The sequence below is a fragment of the Hibiscus syriacus genome, unplaced genomic scaffold (assembly GCF_006381635.1).
Source record: "Hibiscus syriacus cultivar Baekdansim isolate YM2019G1 unplaced genomic scaffold, ASM638163v2 tig00000738_pilon, whole genome shotgun sequence".
NCBI lineage: Eukaryota > Viridiplantae > Streptophyta > Magnoliopsida > Malvales > Malvaceae > Hibiscus > Hibiscus syriacus.
In genome coordinates, this window is record NW_024061816.1 from 653962 (window position 1) to 676709 (window position 22748).

The 22748-nt window shown below is 32.3% G+C and overlaps 2 protein-coding genes, 3 non-coding genes and 2 pseudogenes across 6 annotated transcripts; 2 read left to right on the forward strand and 5 right to left on the reverse strand.

Moving 5' to 3' along the window:
- Nucleotides 1-431: 431 nt before the first annotated feature.
- Nucleotides 432-1444, reverse strand: LOC120213781 (annotated as a pseudogene).
- A 502-nt stretch (nt 1445-1946) lies between these two features.
- Nucleotides 1947-2020, forward strand: TRNAI-AAU. Its single transcript has one exon. It is a non-coding gene; the product is annotated as a tRNA-Ile (tRNA).
- A 3635-nt stretch (nt 2021-5655) lies between these two features.
- LOC120213790 lies at nt 5656-8112 on the reverse strand (annotated as a pseudogene).
- Nucleotides 8113-9821: 1709 nt separating this feature from the next.
- Nucleotides 9822-11340, forward strand: LOC120212449. 2 transcript variants are annotated; one of them, XM_039210752.1, is made up of 3 exons: nt 9822-10605; nt 10974-11117; nt 11267-11340. In XM_039210752.1, the coding sequence occupies exons 1-2, from the start codon at nt 9943-9945 to the stop codon at nt 11088-11090; spliced, it is 780 nt and encodes a 259-aa protein (XP_039066683.1). In that variant the 5' UTR covers nt 9822-9942; the 3' UTR covers nt 11091-11117; nt 11267-11340. The 2 variants fall into 2 exon arrangements, with proteins under 2 accessions (XP_039066683.1, XP_039066676.1); XM_039210745.1 differs by lacking the exon at nt 11267-11340 and having other exon boundaries at nt 10974-11205.
- A 4396-nt stretch (nt 11341-15736) lies between these two features.
- On the reverse strand, nt 15737-15877 carry LOC120214055. The gene has a single exon (XR_005524832.1). It is a non-coding gene; the product is annotated as a small nucleolar RNA snoR138 (small nucleolar RNA).
- Nucleotides 15878-15939: 62 nt separating this feature from the next.
- LOC120214048 lies at nt 15940-16088 on the reverse strand. The gene has a single exon (XR_005524830.1). It is a non-coding gene; the product is annotated as a small nucleolar RNA U19 (small nucleolar RNA).
- Nucleotides 16089-17041: 953 nt separating this feature from the next.
- On the reverse strand, nt 17042-17557 carry LOC120212465 (arabinogalactan protein 13-like). The gene has a single exon (XM_039210758.1). It carries the CDS (start codon nt 17465-17467, stop codon nt 17288-17290), a length of 180 nt encoding a protein of 59 aa, XP_039066689.1. The 5' UTR covers nt 17468-17557; the 3' UTR covers nt 17042-17287.
- Between the last annotated feature and the right edge of the window lie 5191 nt (nt 17558-22748).

Genomic DNA, 22748 nt, shown 5'->3' on the forward strand with positions numbered 1-22748 from the left:
ATTACGAGAGTGCGAATCGAGAATTTGCCGATAGTTGGGTGACTAATGGTAACCTGTTTTTATGTTTGCTAAACTGCTGCAACTTGAATTATCTAATTGTTGGCACGACCTACAAAATGAACCTTAAGTTTTTAATGAAAATCTCTTATTTCGTTGTTATTCGAGTCCGGGGTGAGAACTATGTCTGCATATTTGTTGGAAACAAGTGATTTAAGAAAAACGGAATGGTATCGGAGACTGATTCAATCGAACACAAAGTCATGTCACATGGTAGAAGCTTTATTAGACGTTGAGAGGTAACATTTCAATGTGCAGAACCATTCAAATGAAGTACAGGGACTTGTTTACAATAATAGAAAATATAGCTTATGGGCTAAAATGAGATTGATGCACATGGTACACCAGGGATGTTGATTTGATGAAATATGAATCTAGTAATCTTCTGGATCTTCTTGGTCTTCACCGCCTTTCGCCCCGACTTCCTCGTAGTCTTTCTCGAGAGCGGCGAGATCTTCACGGGCTCTGGAGAATTCACCTTCCTCCATTCTTTCACCTGCATACCAGTGAACATATGCTCTCTTGGCATACATGAGATCAAACTTGTGGTCGATTCGGGAGAAAACCTCGGCTACTGCTGTGTTATTGCAGATCATACACAATGCATGTTGTACCCGAGCAAGATCACCTCCTGATACCACTGTGGGTTGCTGATAGTTGATACCGCACTTGAAATCCGTAAGACACCTGAAAAGGAGATAGCGGCCTTGACATCCTTCGGTACAACATCTCCGTGGTACATCAAACATCATGCCATGTACTTCCCATGCCTTGGATCACATTTAGTCATCGTGCTTGAGGGTTCGAAAACAGAATTCGTAATCTCAGGAACCAATAGCTGCTCATGGTAAGCCTTTGCAGCTGAGATTACAGGTGCATATGATGAGAGGATACGGCACAAGGTTAGTCTGAAACTCTTCAATGTCCACATTTATGGAACCATCAAACCTCAATGAAATGGTTAAAGAACGCATGATATGGGATATCAGGCGGTTCAAGTTTGTGTAAGTCGGCCCTTCGATATCTAAGGATCTCCTGCAGATATCATATATAGCTTCATTGTCAAGAAACACTGCAACATCTTTGTGTTCAAGGAGAGCACGCTATTGTAAGGTTCCACAGCAGCATTGAAACCTGCATGATTCGGAATAATTGTTCGATTAATGGGTCAGATGATGGTTCGACCATAGGGAAAAAGCAAGCAACTAGGCTATCTCATACATTTCCATGAAGTCTTCAGGGAGGAGAAGGGTAAATGGTGAAACCGAGTTTCGACTTCTTCCAGTACAATTATCAGCCAATTTTCGTATCCGGTCGAGGCACAGGTCCACAATCTCCCTACCAACTGCAGCATAATCATCGACGACGAGGAATTTTGAGACACCATATCGAATCAAAATGTTATGTAAGAATTGCTGAACAGATGGTTGTGCCAGTATAATGTCATTCCAGAAATAAGTTGCTCAGGATTAGAGTTGTCTATAAGTCCTAGCTCGAATTTCATATATATATATATATATGAAGTTCGAGCTGGGACTTACAGACAACTCTTCCATCCATATATATCGATCGTAAAAATTTTAACTGTATAATCAAAAAGACGATATTTTAAAGATTTTTCTATTAAAAGTTTAATTTTTTCCAGATAAATTTAAAGAACAACATAAATGAGTTCTTAGACAAATAAAGCATGAAATAAAACATTGAAAATAATGAATGGAAGGATGTTGAGGCAGTGGTGTACTTTTATTGTTGAGGTATTGGACGTTCAATTCTTAATTTTATAATATTTAAATATTTGTTTAAATTAAAATAAAACTTTCAAAAAAAAGGAACAAATAAATAGAAATATTATATATATATATATATTAAATTAAAATAGAAGCAATGGCCTATTAGCTCAGTTGGTTAGAGCGTCGTGCTAATAACGCGAAGGTCGCAGGTTCGAAACCTGCATGGGCCATAATTTTACCCATTTTCCCGAACGGCGTCGTTTGCTTATTCCAAAGGTCCATTTAAGGCGTGTTCACACAGTTGCTGCACGCAATTGAACTTCCATTTTCCTATGTGTTATTTTTTTGGGTAAACTATGCATATAGTATCTAAACTATCAGTTTTGATCCGTTTTAGTACCTAATCTTTCAATTTATTCAAAATCATAACTAACGTTTAGTTTATGTTTCATTTTAGTATCATGCCATTAAAAACTTAACGAATTTAGTACCTAAACTATCAATTTTGGTCCTTTTTAATACCTAATCTTTCAAAAAAAAATTCAAAACTTAACATTAAATTTTGAACAAGATACTCAAATGAAACAAAATCTAAATTTTAGGTATAGTTTTAGAAAAAAAAATTAAAAAATTTAGATACTAAAACAAACCAAAACTGATAGTTTAGGACCAGACATGTAATTTACCCTTGTTTTTTTTAAAGTAACCACATTTGAAATCATTTGCTATTACTATGTATGTTTGGGAAAACCATGTTTAGTGATGAAAGAGTGAAATATTATGTAATCCTAAAAATTACTAGTCCGTTATATATTATAAAAGGAGCAAGACTAAGTTTGTATTCAATTTCTCTTGTTTTTTATTCTTGTGTTATGGCTAGGTGGATTCAATTGTTGGTGTCTGTGGAGGGGTCTATTGAATTACAATCAATTAAACAAATTCTTGGACGTAAAATGTTTGGTAAACAAATTCTGTTTTACAAATTTTTGTAATTAGAATAAAACTTTTTAAAAATTAAAGGGTTAAAAGTATAATTTATCTTTTTTTGGTTTCAACATTATAATAAGATGTGAATAAGACTACATAGTTTATTGGATAATGTAAAGATAAGTAAAATTGCATGAATCAACATACTTCAGTAGTTAAAGTATTTGTTGTTGTTTCTAGAGGTCACAAGTTTAAGCATCAGCGGTTGTAGCAGAGTGATTGAGCGTGCATTATCAAATAGTTGAGAGTATTTAGAACAGATGCTACTTTAAGCCTTAGATTAATAAAAAAAAACTTATAAGCAAAATTCGATTCGACTTGAAAATTAATTTTTATTCGATTTGACTAAAGTTTTGTTAACTTGAATATACTTCAATTTCATAAACTAAATTCGACTTGAAATTTTCAAATTCGAGTCGAGTTATAAAATAGAAATTGAATAACTCGAAGCTTTTAGTATTTGCTAGATCGATTTTCAAGTTTAAGTCGAGTCTCTCGACTATGTATGATATATGTATATCACATATGAAGAAATATCTACGTATAGTATATTGTTATAGAAAATCATTTAAATTGGAATCAAACAGTATCACGATCAGGGATGGACCTAAAGGGGAAAGTGGGGGCAATCATCGACCTTAAACATTTTACATTTATATATATATTTTAGATATTTTATTTGTATATTCTATAGAAAATATGTTTTCATCCCTCCTAAAATTTATAACTTCTTCCTTACTTAAAATTTTACAAGTTTGCTTCCCCTAACATGAAATATTACGTCTGTCCCTTAGCACAATATTATAATTATTTACAAGCAAATATAAACAGAAACTCAAACAACTCGACTTGACCCGTCTCAAAAATTTTCAAATAAGTACGAGTTATAAAATATAACTCGTCATCTCGAATAACTTGATTTTTTTTACTCACTTAACTCAATTCGATTGAACTCTCACCCTTGATATCTAACATGTGTCGTGACACTACTACCAAGAATGAACCAAGAGGGGAAGGTGACGTAGTCCCGTCCTTAAATTTTTTAAGTTCTCTTATATATTTTAGATTTTTTTTCTTAAAATTTTCTAATAATAATTTTTCCTACAATTTTACAAATCCACTCCCTTAACTTGAGTCCCGACTAACTAACCCATCATTAATTGTTAGCCTTTACTAGTTGGATAACCAAAATTTTTCATATTTTTAATATTGGATATAAATAAATAATATTAGTGGTGTGATTAAATTCAAATTTTTTGAATAATAAATTATTATTTATGTGATTTACTCATTATAACACATGATAAGTTTTATAGCTAAAAATAAATATTAGGAAATAGTATCATGTGATCAATAATATAATAAATTATTATTGATAAATAGTTATAAACAATTAATGCGAGAATAAATTATAGGTTGCATTCCATAATTTTATAATATAAAAGTATATTTAATCTTTATGTATTATATATGATATTTAATAGGTTTATCCGTGAAATTGCATGTTTTTTAATGTTAAAAACTCTTATTAAATAAATTATTAATAAAAATATTCAATCAATTGTGCACTTTTATAATCAAATAATAATATAGGGAAAAGGTGACACACATAAAAGATATTATAGAAAAATATTGATAAATGATATATAATATATACATATAAGAATAAGCAATTAATAACACAAGAAAATGGTATATTTATAATAATAATTTTAAAAATATTTATAAATTTTACAAATATCAAATTTATAATATTTAATTACAAATATGTCTATATTAAATATTGTAATTTTTAAAAAAAAAATTTACAAGTATAGTTTTTAAAACTAATGGTTAAAATATATTTTTATTAAAAATCACTAAACCTTCTGACATATAATTTTTTATTTTTTATTTTCATAATATCAATATGCAGTATTTTGTTGAGTACTTAGAGTATTAAAAGTTTTGAAATTGTCTCTTGATTATAGGATATTGTTTTGTTGAATCCCCTAACTATTAAAAGTTATAAAATAGTTACTCGACTAATCATGTTTAAACTCTTTATGTGAAAAAATGACAACAATTTGATATGAATGTTAACATGTTAAGTGTGACATGATAAAATCTGGTCTCAAAATCTCATATGACTATTATATCTCAGTCAACAGATTAACGTCTAACTCAGATTGTCATAAGTTTTTAACGGAAAAGGACGACTTTAAAATATACGAATAGTTGAATGATTATTTTATAACTTTTAATAGTCAGAGGACTTAACAAAACACTACCCATAATCTAGGGACCATTTTGTATACTTTACTCTTAAAATATATATCCTAATACAATAATAATACAAAAAGTTATTATTTAATATGTTTATTAAAAATAATTCTACAAATAAAATGTACCCTCAAATTTAAAATAAGATAACAATATTCTTTTTTACCACGAAAATTTAGATTATATTTTTAAATTTTTTAAATACATTTAAAGGACAATTGACAAACGTAAACAAATTATGAAGTTACAAGAATTCTAAGGGTAAACTAAATGTATGACCACTTAATTATTGTCATTTTTCATTTTGATCATTAATCTTAAAATTTTATCAATCAAATCACTTAATTATTAAGTGCTCTAATCAAACTATTGGTCGAGGAGGTAACTGTTAAAAATGTTATAATTACACATTTGACCCTCAATATTTATATTTTTATTAATTTGATCATAGTTTTAATTTAATTTAATAAATTTAATCTCCAAATTAGATAGTAGCATGTGTCATCATGTGATTGTGAGCTATTTTTAATTAATTAATTAATTAATAATTATAATTTAACGAAAAACCTACAGCTCTCGGTTCCTTGTCAACTTGCTCGAGTAGATTTTTGCTGCTTCAGCTTCTGACTTTCTGGTTATCGACATGCATTCCTTTGTGAGCAAAGCAGACATGGTTGATGATCAGAGAGGCAGCTCTACCCTTCCTTTCTGACATCCGTTGATCGTTCATCCAACCTCGGATTGTGCCTCCACGACATATAGATTCTCCCAGGCTTTCGCAGGCAATCGACAAACATGGCATATGCAAATGATAGGACCCAAGGGCATGACATCTAAGGATCAACTCTCAAAACAATATGAAATTAATGATCATTGCTTGTATAAAACAGGAAACCAAAAATAAAACCTAAAAAATTTATAGACAAGAAAGTTACCTTTGGAAACAGAAGGATACCCTTAACAAGACAAAGGGATGGGACAGTAACATAGTATAGTGTAGCAAAGCGGTTCACAGCCCACAGCAAGTAAGGATAGTATGAAAGCTGAAGTATTAGAGGGATCTTTTTGTGTCCATAGATAAGGGGACAATATTTCGAGAGAAAAATCTGAAAGTCACCTTCAGCCCATCTCTTATTTTTGTATTAGGTATTGCAACAGTGTTTTCGGAACGACCCCTAGGAATGCCTTCTTTTCAGGGTTGAAGTACACGGATCGCCAACCCCTACATTATATGGATAATCCTGTGATTATGTCTTCTAGTGGACAGCCATATTTTAATCCCATCTGCAATTAGGCAACTCATGTATTTCCCTAAGACAGAAAAGAATAATATCATACAGAGAGAGAGAGATTACGACCTAATTTCCCCAGTCTGTATTCTGTTCATATGTGCAGCTTGCAAGGACTTTGCCTGCATCTTCCAAGAAACTTGCACTTTCTTCGTTCTTCTTGTTCGCCCTCCTACATTCTCCCTTAAATTCTTTGCTATACTTCTTTCCACAAAGACTTTCTCGTCTATGGAAGCATCCAGTACCTATATAGCTCGGACCTCCATTTGCGTCAAATCCAAGAAATTCGAGCTTGATAGTCGTCAAGAACGGACCAATTATTAGAAGTAATATCAAAGTATCCTCCAACTATTACAGCATCACAATTGATAATTTAAGGACGTATTGGTTATTTAATGCTCACCTCGACTATAACTCTTAGGGAACTGCTGTAGAGATCATTCTTAGAAAGGTTATAAAAGCTCTGTGGATACTGAACATAAGCAATTTCATGTCCCTTCTCCTCATCCATAAAAAAGCACATAGCATCTCTGATAGCGTCTGGATTATTCGAATACATGTCACGATCTACATTAAGGATAACTGACGCATTGCTTATCCTTGACGACACCCTTATCTATATCAATAAGTCATGAAGGACAGTTGGGGTATACAAATTTTGATCTAGTGACAATACAGTGCCTGAGCAGAGTAAAATATAGCATACCAGTGCATTCATGGCTCCAGCTTTGAAATTATGGTGGTGCTTTGGTCTCTTTTCTCTTTAAAAAAAGACAAGGGTAGGCAAAACTTTCCCTTCGATGTCAATGGCAGTAGCATCTCTTCCATCAATTAGGATCTAAGTAACAGGAAAAAAAGGAAATGAGGCAAACTTGTAGGATCTCAGCCATGGAATTGCTGATTCAATGGGAAACAACAAATGTAGCAATTAACTGAAGAATGGTTTGATGATCATATTGACTTAAAACTATGTCCCATTAACGAAATCCCTTGTGCTTCTTTCGTATGTCATCCGGAATCCTGCCCAACTTTGTGACGGTTTCGATTCGTGTCTTCATATGATTTCTATTAATTGACAAAAGTTACTATCAATGTTTGAAATTTGCTACTTTGAAATCTGCAGTCCTCTCATGGATGTTATCATATATCGCAGATAATGGCAAATACTTAGCTATTGAATGATACATATGTCACACTAACCAACATTTGTTTTCCAGATAAATATATAACAAACACAAATACATAAATTAAGGAAACAAAAACTGAAGAAATGATTTCAGAGAAGTTTACCTTGATGGACAGCCAATCTTTGGCCATGGTAGAATCACCAACTGGTTCATTTAGTGTTCCTGAAATAAGCCTTCGGCAATCTTGGTTCGACTTCAAACTTCCTGCAAAACGGTAGCCATATCTTGGAAAAACGCACAGCCTCCAACAAAGCATAGAAAGTTAACTTGGAGCAGCCATTATCCGATAGATAAACACTTAGCTTCTGAGGTGGATAATCATAAGCCATAACCGATAAAATGGTGTTTGTCACCATAATCGGCGGCTCTATTCCAGGATCCGCCGTGCAAACAAAAATGCCTACGCCAGGCAAAGCTTCCTGATCGTACCTGTGTTAGCAAGTATTGAATTTCATGCCTAAATTGGTTGAGTTAAAACAAAAGAGGCAATTAAGTTAAGAGAGACCTTGAAGAGAGCCTTTCTTTGAAAGTGTAACGAAAGACAGGGTTCCATCTGTGGATTAGAGTGAGAGACCAGTAAAAGCTGAACCATTTATTGATGAAATAATGCTTGGTACACAAGCAAGATGATTGTTAGGAGACCAAATTGGTCTATAAAGTCCTGATTTTCATCAAAGATGGTCTTCTTGATTGCCACAAAGCTGCCAAACAGATTCAGTATTGCAAGTGTGGCCAAAATATAGAACATCGGTGAAGTGGCACCAAATTCAATCAGCTCACGATCATAAAATCCCCTTAAATTTTTTAAAAAAAAATTATATCTTTTAGATATCTTTTGGTTTTTTTTATTAAAAATCTGTCTTTTACCCCTTAAATTTTACAAATATGTCTTCTTCCTTTAAAATTTTATAAGTTTGTCTCTAATATAGATTCGTTTCTAATTTCAACAAAACTAGGGTTTAGGTTGGGGATGAATTTTGAGCTCCTAAATTAATTGGCAACAAATTCTTGGCTTGTAATCTTCAACATTTTATAAAGGGACGTGTTGGGTTTTGCATGGAAATAAAGCACACATAATGGGTTTATTGTAATATAAAAACACATCCCTAATTCACACTCAAAGTGGATTCCCTCCTCTTTATCAACCTAATTTTGCTACAAGAACTCTTCTTGGTTATTGATAATGTTGAAATCACAAAAAAATAATAAACACTGGATAGATTCAAATTATTTAAACCTTATTTTTATTTAACAAATAAAAATTATATAAATTTAATTTTTCAAAACATACTCATCATAAAAAGTTTAATATTTAAATATTTTAATAAAAAAAACAAGTCATCAATTTATAAGATTATATTAAGACGATGTGTGATTAAAGTAAAAAACCAAGTAAATTTGAATTATAAAATCTGTTTGATATATTATGTAAAAAAATTAGATATATTCTAAAATTTAAAAGATAATACAATATTGAAAGTAAAAAAAATTAAAAAATCTATTAAATGATACCCTACTTTTCATTTGTAATTCACTGATTAATATTTTCAATGGTTATCAATTCTTTTGGATTATAGAACAGTTTATGTATTTATTACCCCTATATCAAATAGTATGTGATTATAAGATGATAACCTATTGCTTAGTTCACCTAATTATTGTTTATTTTTATTTTGATAATTATTTTTTAAATTTTGTTAATAAGGTTATTCAATTATTTAATTGAATTCTATCAGTCACTTGTTATTAATCTTTAAGAAGTGATGACGTGACAGTTAATAAAAGTGATCTAATTCAACATTTAGTCTTTATTATTTACACATTCTAATAAATTTGTCATATTTTAGTTAAATTCAAAAAATCAACCCTCCAATCAAGAGGTGTCGTATGCCAACACATTATTGATGACATGTGTCACCACCTGATATTTATTACTTGAGTCCAAAATAAGTTTTAAATTATGAAAAAAATTTGATATTTAAAATTATATAATTTTAAAATTTTGATTAAATTTGATTTTGACTTAAATAAAAACAATGAAACTTATTAAATTAGGTTCTATTATTATTATTATATTTTTGAATCTAAATTAAAATTTTAAAATACACAAATTAAAATTAATAAAACTACGGCAGATAAATTAAGCCTATAAACTATTACGAAAATTAACGACACTTTTTTTGTGGGTCCCATTGGACCACTCTTAATTTGTGGGTCTTATAAAGATAAGCTCATCAAGTACTCAAACTGTAATGTTGTTCTTTGAATAAAGGCTTAATCTTTCACACCCAAAGGAACACCATTTGTGCTGTGGTGGCCTCTGCTCTCATCACTCAAAATTCCACGTCTAAAAAATCTATCTTTTTTGATCCAATCGGTTTCCCATATTAATTCCCAATTTAGATCAGATTCCATTTCGTAAACGAAATGATCCACCAGGAGATGGATATTGATGAGTGGATTTTGTTATCCGACGATAGATTCCCAGACATCAATCAAGATGCCCAGAAACAAATCCACGGAGGAAGACGAGTTTCTGATACGAATCTCGTTTTCCTAGCGGATTATTTCAACAAAGAAGAGCCTCCTCCACCCAAACAACTTGTCCCGGTTCCATTTCCGGAAAGTGATAAGGGGAAGTTCGTCGAGAAGATCCAAGAATCCGGCACCGAACCGGTCGAAGGCGATCGAGAAGTGAAGACACAGGTTTCGTTTCGGAAACCGAGTTACAACAATGAATCCGTCGACATGACCAACAAAATGGACTCGCCGAGGTCCACTACTAAAGGAGCCATTACTCAACTTGACGCAGCAGGTAAGTTTAATTTTGATGAAGAAGATGATGAATTTTTGCAGAATATGAGTTCTCCGAGATTAAGGGATTCATTCGAAAAGAAAGCCGGCGCCAACTGGGAAGAAAACTCCGGTCCCGGTGGCCTCTGGAAATGGAGCCTGACCGGAATCGGAGCAATTTGTTCCTTCGGTGTCGCTGCTGCTGCCTTTTGTATCATCGTCTTCGGAACTCAACAGAGGCAAAAACAACACCAACAGAACCAGAAACTGCTGTTCCAGCGTTACACCGATCACAAGGTAATCAAAAAATCACATGACAGAATGTAAATTTCATGTTCTTAACTGGTCTGATAAGGATATAAAGCCTGTTGATGTCAAGATCTTTGTCTCCATTATTATTGAAAAGGAGGCCCATTTTATCATCACTTTAGGAGTCCAGATCCAAAAGCAACACCATTTCTTACAAATTACACCGAATGGGTTTCCCCATTTTCAAGCAAATCTTGTGGTTTAAGAAACTTAAATTTGTTGAGATTGCAGACATGGATGGATCGATAGGGCTATCGTCTGCCTGAAAATTTCAAATTTCTAAATGTTTTGGATATTTCTTTTGAAATTTTTAACTTCATCCACTAATATAAGTTTTTACCGGTCCCTAATTGCAGAGGATGAAACAAGTAGTTCATCATACTACAAAACTCGATGAATCAATCTCTGCAGCTAGAGGGGTTCCAATCACCAGAGCTCACATAACATTTGGTGGCTACTACGATGGTATTTGAAGCTATTGTCTCATGGAGAATTTGGACCGTCCATCTACTCGATCAACGGTTCTAAATATTATACAATTAATCTGAATAGGGTCTCTCTGTTTGTACATATATATATATACCTGAAATTCTATAATTTTGGTGTGTTAATTTGGTTATATGAAAGTATAGTTTTCATACTGTGGGAGTTGATGTTAGTGAAATGTCTACAAATTCAGCACTTACTGAAGTATATGTATATGATCAAAGTCGGGAATATTTGAGGGAAATAAATGTAGCAATATTTTTATAATATAGATTTAGTGATTTCTTCTCTTGAGTAGTTTCTACCATGCCTGAACCTCCTTTACAAAGAAAATTCAAATATGCAATAACTGATTTTGGGACTTGGAAGGAAACAAATAAATTGAATAGAAAAATACATACTCAAAGGTCAAAGGACTATTTTTTTTTAAAAAAATAATCATAATTTGAAAACAAATGAAAATGTTATAGCATTGAACTTTGATTTTCACTTCAATTATACCACTGAATCATTAAATCGTTAACAGTCGGATCAAAACAATATTGTTTTGGTGATAGCAATTACCAAACATGCAGCTTCAAAACAAACATCTTCAGCTTCAAAACCGACCCAACATGCAGGAGGGATGGGAGATAGCAATTACCAAGCTGCAAAGACGTTGCGGTTGAGTTTGAAGCATGACAGGGGTGAGATCGTTGAAGGAGGTTGAAGGTGGTACCGGTAGTGGCAACGCAAGGTTGAATTCGCCATGGCAGGTAGGAAGAGTGGCAGCATTGGTGGAGAAACAGGACACGTGCATGGATTGGTTATGGTTGTCGTAAGAGCAGCTATCATGGTTAGTGAGGAAAACACCGCAGGTTTCAGCTGTTGGATCCAGGAGCAGTGGAAGAGAGAATGAGGAATGAAAGCTCAGTTCTTGGTAGAACAACATGGACGCGGCATTCATGGTGGTTCTCTTGGCTCCTCTATCGCCATTGTTGGTGCAATTCTCCTGATGTCATCCTAATTAATTTAAATCGACCCACGTCGTATATCTTATTTTAATGGGTGAGTCTTTCAGTGAAAATTTTCTACTTACATTATAACTTGAACTCGAAATTTGTTTAAGTGAGATAATGTATTATTACATTTTCACTTAAATTTATTTTAATGTCCAGCATTTGATAGGGAGATAATGTATTATTGCATTTTCACTTAAGATTTAGATTTGAACGTTAAAAATAATATTGTGGAGAAAATAAACATAAATCATAAAATAGATATAAAATATATAAAAATCTAATTGGTTAAGTTGTAGTTAATCTTGAGCGATAAAAATGGTTGTCCCTTGTTCTCGTATGTAATAGGGTAAGGGGGAGGTAAGATAGTGGCTGCCCCCAACACCAGGTTGAGAATAACTTCCGTAAAAGACCTCCGAATTATGAAATGTCCTCCGTGGGACTCGATCCCATGACCTCAAGGTTAAGAATCTTGTGCTCTACCAACTGAGATGGATAGTCATCTCAATATTGAGCGATACTTATCCACAATTCAATGAATAATAACTTTGATTGGCATTACTGGTATTTTGGATCCTTTTAACTCATTTCTCTCCTTCGTGCTTTCAAACAAATCATAGTTTGGTTAAGTATAGGGGTATAAAATAACATAGCATCGATGAAGTGATTGATAAAGTGTTTGTGAACCGTCCATATAACATTCATTTATTAAGTTAAATATATGAATATGAATAAAAAATTATGTTCATTTACTAAATAAACAAACACAAACAGAAGTGTGCTTGATTATTTTATGTTAATGAATAAGCTCGTTTACATAATTTTCTTTTTTCTTTTAGTTTTGGCTTAATTAGAAAATAAGTATTCAAACTATATCGCTTTCTCCAAATAGGTGCCCAAGCTTTTTTTTTCCGATTCATCCAGGTGCCTAACGTTACAATTGTTACCAATTTAGGTTCCAACCGTAACAGCCGTTAAAAGATCTCGTTAAGTGACACATGTCATGTTCTAGTAATTTTAAAAATTTTATTTTTAAAAAATATAATATTATTATTAAGGAAAAAATTCTTAAAGTAATTCCCCCGAACAACCTTCGTCCCCTTCAAATTTCCAATCTACATGGACTTAAACAACAAATCAATCAATGATAAGAAGGGGATTAGAATGTGACATTTATTACTTAACGGCCTTTTTTAACGGCTGTCACGTATCAGACATCTAAATTGGTAACATTTGTAACGTTAGGCATATGAATGAATCGAAAAAAGTTTTGGAACATATTTGAGAAAAAGGGTATAGTTTGGCACTTATTTTCTAATTAAGCCTTTATTTATTTTACATTTAGTAAGGACTAAATTGATCACATGTACACTTTGGAGTTCAAACTCTAAATCTTAAGGAATTCGAGACTATTGATATGATTTCACTATTTTTCTTTGACTTGCAAATAAAAAAAAGTAAAAATGAACACATGAATATTAAATAAATATGTTAAAGAACCTTGAGCAAACAAACACAAACATCGACTACAATTAATTGGTCTAATGAGATAAGATACTAGATTCCTTAAGTAAGGTCGGGCGTTCAAATCCCAACAACAATAGATAGATAAAATTAGATTGAAAGAATCGTCCCCATAATGGGCCTCTATAAAATCCAATCTAGATTAATCAAATCAATAGATTAAATACTAATAAATAATTAAAAGACAACCTAAACACTTTTAAAATAAACAGAAAATCTCTGCTGCGAGACTCACCCACCAAAACTAGACGTTCGACGCGAGCCGATTCGAATTAGTTATCACAAAACAGAGAGGACAATACTTTTTAAAAAAAAAAATCATCTAATTTAAACATATCATTCATGGTAAATATCCCCTTAATCCTTTCTTCTCATTTATAGAGAATAAATATGGGGTAAATTATCCATGTATTTGTTGCAATTGAGTTGTTAATTGATGAGAAAACGTTAACAATGTCATTGTCATAACGTCATATATAATGGTAAGAACCTTTTTTTTCTTTGTTCATCTACCATTATTAACTTCTTGAATATCAATAACGATGATCTTTTCAAAGACTACCAATCTATAAAGATGGATAGGTTTTCCAATGACAGTCTCACGTCTCTTGAGTTTTATGTGATTATTGGTGGTTTTATCATGTAAAAAACTACATTCGTCCAAACTTTACCATGATCATATTTTAGAACTTATCGATGTTGTCACAAACGAAGTAAACTATGTCAACTCTACCTTAAGGTTATATCCTTAGGGATAAACAGAGAGTTTTCACTTCCTTTGATCCTTCCATTACTCTTGTTAGTGTCTTTGATCTCAAATCGGCTTAAAAGGCTAATTGAGACTTCGACGAGTATCCCAGTGAACGAGGTCCCTAAGAGAAGACAAAGAAATGAAAGAACCTCTCGTGCCACCACCTCAAAATTATTTTATATTGTTTTAGGATTATTGCATTATTACTTGGGAGTTTTATACACCTTGTGATACTTTTTATTATTATTTATATTTGATATTTTTATGTTTGATACTTTTAAGTATAATTTGTTTTTTTTCTTTTAATGTTAAATAATCGACACTCTATTACATAATATATTTTTTCTTTTAAACCTTAATTTTATTTTATTATAACAAAAAGAAGGAGAAATATGTGTAAGTATAAATGTGTTTCTAGCCCCAAAAAAAAATTACTAAAGAGAGCTTTTATTTTACACAAAATTTATATGATAAACTTATTTAAAGCAAATTTTAGAAGAGATTGAACTAACATTTGATTTTTGATATAACATGAATTGTTAAATGATTTATATTGTCAAATTTTACATTTTATAATTCTACGAAAATTTGTCATGAGATAATTTCAACTATTTTTTTTTTGAAACAAATAAAATTTAGTAAGTAAAATTTTAATTTAAAACATTAAAATTCAGAAACTCGAAACAAATAACATCTCACGGAAGTGCCCCAATTTCTATCGAGAGATTGGTCTTACAATCAACAATAATATCGCCAAAAATTCTACAGTGCAACACCTTAATATAACACTAAAATAAAACGATTTCGATTTTGTTATTCTTTAAATAACAAAATCGATAAAAAAAATACCAAAATATTATTTTTACTTAAAACGTCAATTTTTTTAATATTTTCAGTGAAATTAACTAATAATAATAAAATCGCTAAAAAATAACAAAATCAATAATATTTTATTAAATCCAGTAAAACTTGATAAAAACGTCCAATAATAATAAAACTGATAAAAATAATAATTTTTTCGACAATTTTTTTACCGATTTTGTTATTTAAAGAATAACAAAATCGATACCACATTTTTTAACAGTATTTTAAGAGTGTCTAATGTAAGAATTTCAATAATATCGGCAGCCCAAGAAATTTAAAAGAAGAAAAATTTATTTAAAAATTGATCGATAAAAAGTAAAATATCTCATAAACGATTCATTTATATTCTTTCAACATTAATCCCTTTTCTATCAATTTTTTCTCTCTATTTAAATTTTTATACATTTGCTCAAAAGAATTATACATGAAATAAATTTTAATGTACGATTTGTGATACTGATTGGTAATAAATAGCTTAATGCATTGATAGTTGAAGAAATATACGAAGACAATCAAGGAAAGGAACGGAAGAAAATCGTTCCTTACCCTCAAACCGTTTCGAGCTTTGATCTCAGCCTCTGTCTGAACCAAACGGCGTCGGATTACATTCTAGCCTTCAGGTTATTCGAGAGGCATTCGCATCGTCTTCATCTACATAAAAAACAGTAAAATAATTTCAAATCTGAAAAAAAAGAGGTGAAATGTCCAGGGCTGCTTGTGGGACAACGGGAAGAAGAAAGAAAACCCAAGAGTCCCTTTCAAGAGGCCCGAGTTTAATCCACCAGAAACATGGGGAACCCCATTTCTCTGATTTTCGAATCCATTTCTGCCTCTTAACTAAGCCAAATGCAAGATTGAGATTTCATTCAGATGGCTACTCAAAGAGGCAAACTGATGAACCACTGAGATGACTAGAAAAATAGATTCAAAATTCAGGCAAAGTGGTTGGAATTAGAGGCGTTTCTAGGGTTTTAATAGGATGGGACTTGGAGCCGATCCATTAGGGTTTTCTGGTAGAGGAGGGTTGATTGAATTACATCTATGCCCATTCATTCTGTTTTGATCTTCGGTCCAGTGGGCTCTGCCTCTGGTTTTCGACAGCCACATGGTTATTATAAAAAGGCAAAATTGACCCAATGGTCTATTAACTATTTCCAAAATTAATTTGGATCAACTACAAATGCTACTCGTCACACCCATACGATAAGCTCAAATAGTATTTTCTTATTTAGAATTTTAAGTATTAAAAATTTAGTTTGTGTTACTCGTAAAATTTAAGTATTTGTATTTTTGAAATTTATACAAAATTTTATATAACTTAAAATTTTAAAATTTACAAAACATAGTCTAAACATAAGATTCAGAAATTTGAATTACAAAATTTAAAGATAAAAATCTAAAAGAATAGAATTCAAAGAAACACAATTAAATTAGAATGTTTTGAGGTTGAAAGAAATAATTTGAAAAACAATTTAAGATGTAAGAGTAATAGTATAGAAAAGTAAAATGTTAAGAATGTTAAGTGAAATAATTTGAGAATTAAAAATAAAAAGAATAATAAAATAAAAAATCGAGTAGCCGGATATTCAGGAAACTTTTTGATCAAAGGCCAATCGATAAATCCATTAAAAGAATCACAAAGTTTAAATTTCAATACCTAGAAAATATTTATCCGGATTTAAACTTTTAAAAAATTATAATTCATTTTTCAGAAAATCAATTACAATGAAACAAACGTACCCATAATGTGGATTGAATTGTTAAAGGAGGAGGAAGCGAAGGACTAATTAACCAACCAAAATAAAGAGAAAACAAATAATTTCATTAGGGTCACATCAATTATACATTAAAATAGAAGCAAAATGTGAGAATATATCCACCAATCCACAACGAAATCCCAACCAATAATAATCCCCAAGCTTTTAACAAGAGCCGTATGCCCTCCGGAGAGAAAGGACAAAAGAAAACAACCCCACACGAAAGAGATCTACATGAAATATCAACAACATAAAAGAAAATGCCACTATTCCATCAAACGCCACCCATCTTACAAGAGGAGACCAAATGCAAGAGCAAGAAGGGAAGCAAACACCATCGGCACAAAGACGGTGGCATCGGAGGTAGGGCTAGGGGCCGGGCCATCGGCTGCCGCAACGTTCTGGATCGTTGACGTGGCCATCAACACGACGGCCACGGCGAAAAGTAGCCTCATCCTCAATGCCTCCATTTGTTTGCAATCTCTTCCTCGCAAAATGTTGTTGCAATAGAGAAGAAGATGAAGTATGTGGAGACGAAGGAAATTGAGACGAGCAGTATTGGGGTGACATAACGGTGGATTTATACATGTGATGGGGACATGACAAATTCTTGGCCAGCTTTCATGTAGTGATGAAAACAATTAAACAAAAACTTGAGTGTAATAATTAATTCAGTTTCGTTTGTTTTCTTTTCTTTAATTTAATTCAATTTTATTTTAGTTAATCACTAAATTTATATCCTATTTTGATTGGACCTTCTATTTAATTTTTTTTGAATAATTTAAGATAATTATGAGATATTATTTATTCAAAAAATTCTTAATTTTTGACAATATAAATAACCTACAAATATAATTATTCGAATCTGATATTTTCTAATAAAATGAATTTAATTATATGTAATATTTTATTGGAAATGCTATTTTTGTGGGCTGCCCGTTACTTGGGACAGGGTGGCTTTAAGTTAAGCTGTAGGTGTCATACAGCTGTTCCCAAAGGTTTTTTTGGCTGGGACCCTTTGCTTTTGTCCAGTTGCCTTAACTACCACGGTTTCTCGGGCAGTGTGGGCAGCTCAATTCCATATAAAACTTTTGGATAAACTATGTATTCAAGTCATCCAACAATCATTTTTATTTTATTTTGGTCACCTAATTATATTCTTTTCAAAATCATCATTGATATTATATTTTGATTTTATTTTCATTACCCTACTTTAAAAAATTAATAGAGCTGTTAATGTTGTATTTTTTAGATTTTTATGATGATGTGGTTACCTTACAATGATAAGTTAGTACCAATGTAACTTTTTTTATTGACAAATGATTAAAATAAAATTAAAATGTAATATTAGTAGTGATTTAAAAAAATAATTTTATGATCAAAATAAATTTAAAATTATAGTCAGGTAACTAAATATATAATTTATCTAAAACTTTTTTATTTCATAGAACTTTGGACTACACCACATAAGCACTATTTCAACCCCGTGTGAAACCATGTTGAGTTCAACTTTTATTATGTGAATATTGGTATTTTATGTGATTAATTAATATTTTTAATTATTACTTTAAAGGAGTTGGTTGTTTTTTTAGAGTTTTGGTATGGAAGCAGATATTTTTAGTGCGTTATTTTCAATTAATTATTGAAATTTTTATTGGAAAAGTATAGGATGGTGTGAGCTGTTGATTCACTGGCATTCACCAGTTATCATACCAATTGCCCCAACTATCTTATGCCCCATGAAAGGATGGCTCTAGACATGGATGAATCTGGAGGGGTGGACGTAACTACTTGAAAATTTTAAATTTTTATATATTTTAAATAATTTTATATTTTTATTAAAAGTGTATTTTTTTATTATTAAAATTTTATTTAAAAAAATTATTTAAACTTTTATAAATTTATCTTTATCATAATGCTGCGACCAATGGTTCTCTCGATAGAAGGGAATGTGCCGACCTCGTAAGAAGTATCTGTCATAACCATTTTTTTTAAAAACAAATACCTTTGTATAAAAAAACGATTACGACTCTAATTTGGAAGATTGGGTGATTTTGAGTTGATTTGAATTAAATTGAAAAGAGTCGCCATCAACCTTTGGGTTAGGTAGGTCGAATACCTAAAAACGTCTTTTAAAACAATTTTAAGAAAAATCATTTTTAGACAAGATTCGGTCTGCGTTACCAAAGATTCATTTAAATGGATTCGGGAGTCGGTTACGTGCGAGGAAGGGTAAACATCCCCGCAACGCCCAAAATTGGTACTGTGTCGCTTACACATCCTTGTAAATGGTGGAATTTATGAGTCGAATATAAAGTTAAAATGTGATCTATTTATCGAACGTTGATTAATTTGCTTCGAATTAAATAATTAGAGAAAATTCCTTAACTCGAAAAGAAATCTCGAAATTAGCAATCCTCCATCGGGAAAGCTAACTCGACTATTTCTCATCCATAAAGAATATTTCCCTCTTGATAAAAGGTGAACCGAAAATAAATAAAATTGATGTTTGCATACAACAAAATAAATTGATTAACTAAAATGTGAATTGAATACGAATGCAAATTTTGAAATTGACATTTACATAAAATAAAATAAATTACTATTTAAAATAACACACATTGCATCATTTGCACAAATTAATTAGTGAAATATACTCGACTTGTTGCAATTTCCTATGTCGTTAAAATGCCGTATCGGATCGCACCACTTCGACCAAGTGATACTTTCCACGCTCATTCTACGCATACGTGTTCTCAAAAGTATTTGGACAATATTTAAATAAAGAAAAATGGAAATAAATAGAAATAGAAATATGTGAAATAAATATTTACAACAAATAAAATTAAGCATATTTAATTACATATGGTACAAATAAAATACTTAACATGAAAAATGTACAAACCTAGGGGATTAAAAGAATGTTACAACCCAAAATATAATGGTCAAAAAAGTAAGTATTTAATAATTACAATGACTAACATGGTAACAACAAATTAAAGGGCTAAAACAGAAAAATAGAAAATTAAAAGACTAAAATGGCAAAACAGAAACGTAGGGACTAAAATAGTAATTAAACCGAATGCAAACTAGTGACTAAAATGAACAGATTTACAAATCTTAGAGTCAAATTTGAACATCAGCCAAAACATACAACATATAAAATCAGTGACTAAAATGAAACTAATACAAACATTGTGGCCAAAGTAAAATATGAGTATAATAATATAACATGGGTTAAAATGTAAACATGCAAACATGGCAAACCATAATGCAAATAAAATAAAATAACTAAGCTTTATAGACAAGTGACTAAACTGTGTAAATTGAAACTACAGTATCAGAAACATAAAATAGAGAAACTAGATTAATCAATGGCTACAATAAAACAGAACAAAATCAGTGGTTAATTTTAGAATAAACAGAAACTTAAAGATTCAAGCAGTAATTACACCAAATACCAAACAGTGACTAAAATATAAGAACATAAATATCATGGCCAAATTCTAACATTCACAAGAAATAAACAACACATAACCAATGACTAAATTGAAATAATATAAATACTATGGCCAACGTTCAACATTAATAATAATAATAAACAAGCAAGTACCAGACCAAAATACCAATGTTAAAACATTAAGGCTCAAAATATAATAATATAATTTTATTTAATGATTAAACCGTGAGGTTACAAAGCAGAAAGGACTAAAGTGTAGTTACCCATGCGTGAAATTACAGAACTCGTCCCCTCAAAACGACGCCGTTTTGCAAAAGCTATAATAGCCCAAATAACCCTAAAACCGGCCATCCGTTTCATTCTCATCTAGAGAAGAGAGAGAGTAAGAGACCGAGAGAGATGAGATCCAGAGATCTCTCCAGAAACGGCCAGACTCCGCCGCGCCGGCCGCCACTGACCGGCGGTAGCCGTCGTATGCCGACGCCGGAGGGAGAGAAAATAACGCCATCCGAAGCGTCTCCAAGCCCTGAGCAAGGATTTGGCCTCCCTTTGGCCTAAAAGTGGCTCAATCATAGTGGATCAGGGGAGAAACCTTTCGGTTTCTCCATCTCCGGCGACCGGTTTTCATCGGTGTTCGACCAAGGTATGGTCTCTATTCTCTCCTCTTTCCTTTCTCTTTTTTTTTTGTTTCGAATCTCTCTTTTTTTTCTATCTTCTGTTTTTTTTTTTGTTTTCTTTTTTCTTTTTCTCTGAACCCAAATGGTCTCTCGTTCTTCTCTCCGTTTTTTTTTCAACCGAATGACCCCCCCCTTTTGACTCTGATATCTTGCTTGATTTATGGTTGATTTTTTTCGTTTGGTGAGATGATGATGTCTAGGAATAGGGGAAATTATGGGTTGTTGATTTAGGGTGACCAATTTCCCGATTTACCGGGATTTAGGTATTTTATATTTTAGGGTTTGGATATATATATATTTTTTCTGATTTGGGTTGATTTGGGACTGATGGGGTTGCTGTGGTTTACTGTAGATGACGATGGTGGCGCGGGAACGGCGGCTGGACCATCGGAGTGGAGCGAGACGGGCCGGAACAGTGACGGCGGCGCGGCTGTTCACTTGCTGCTGGCGGCGGCGGCGGTTGATGATAGGTTTAGGGTTTAAAACCCTAATTACTGCGTGATCTGGATCGTTGGATGGGTCCAGATCCAATGGCCAGGAATGAGGCGGCTGGAACATTTAGGGGATTAGGGTTTGAAACCCTAATCTGATTTAGGGTTTGAAACCCTAATCTGATTTAGGGTTTGAAACCCTAATCTGATTTAGGGTTTGAAACCCTAATCTGATGGGTTGATTGTTGGGCTCCGGGATTGGGCCTTTGGCCTGCAAAAATTGTAATATGTAATTAATAAACATAATAATAATAAATAATAATAATAATAATAATAAAATAACGATAAAAAAAAAAACCCGGACAAAAACGGGTGTCCACAGCTGCCCCTCTTTGCACATTCTTGTGTTAACAAGAATAGGGCAAAGACGACAAGAAAACACGTTTTTGTCTGGTTCTCCTCTTTTTGGTTTGGAAAAAAAATGGATAGTTTTGTTGGTGGGGACGACACTGTTCATACGTGATGAAGAGTTCTGGCCATCTAAAGGTGATAACACGATTCCTACGTGATGAGGACGGCTGGTTATCTAGGGTGACACGGCTCATACGTGATGAAGAGATCTGGTCGGAGAAAGACACGGCTCATACGTGATGAAGAGATCTGGTCAGCTGATGACACGGCTCATACGTGATGAAGAGTTCTGGCCATCTAAATGTGATAACACGGTTCCTACGTGATGAGGACGGCTGGTTATCTATGGTTGACACGGCTCCTACGTGATGAAGAGCTCTGGTCTGGGGATGACACGGTTCCTACATGATGAGGACGGCTGGCCATCTTTAGGGTTTATGGTTTCAAGAGAAACCAAATCAAAGATTTGTTTCAAAAGAAACAAACCCAAAGATGATATTTTTAAAAGCAACTGTCTCAAAAGAGACCAAATTCGTTTTAAGGGAAACGACTCAAAGATGACATTTAAAGGGAAACTGTCTCGTGCAAGACAAAATTCGTTTTTAAGGGAAACGTTCTCAAAGATCGACGTTTCATGGGAAATTGTCTCAAACGAGACAAAATTCATTTCAAGGGAAACGATCTCAAAGATGTTTGTTTTGTTTCAAGGGAAACAAATTCAAAGATGGTAAATTTTGTTTCCAAAGAAACATATTCAATGATTTTTCAAAAG

Coding starts and splice junctions, on each gene's coding strand:
- LOC120212449 (XM_039210752.1), top strand. CDS start 9,943: ATGATCCACCAGGAGATGGATATTGATGAGTGGATTTTGTTATCCGAC. Junction 10,606..10,973: donor AGCGTTACACCGATCACAAG/GTAATCAAAAAA, acceptor CCCTAATTGCAG/AGGATGAAACAAGTAGTTCA.
- LOC120212465 (XM_039210758.1), bottom strand. CDS start 17,467: ATGGAGGCATTGAGGATGAGGCTACTTTTCGCCGTGGCCGTCGTGTTG.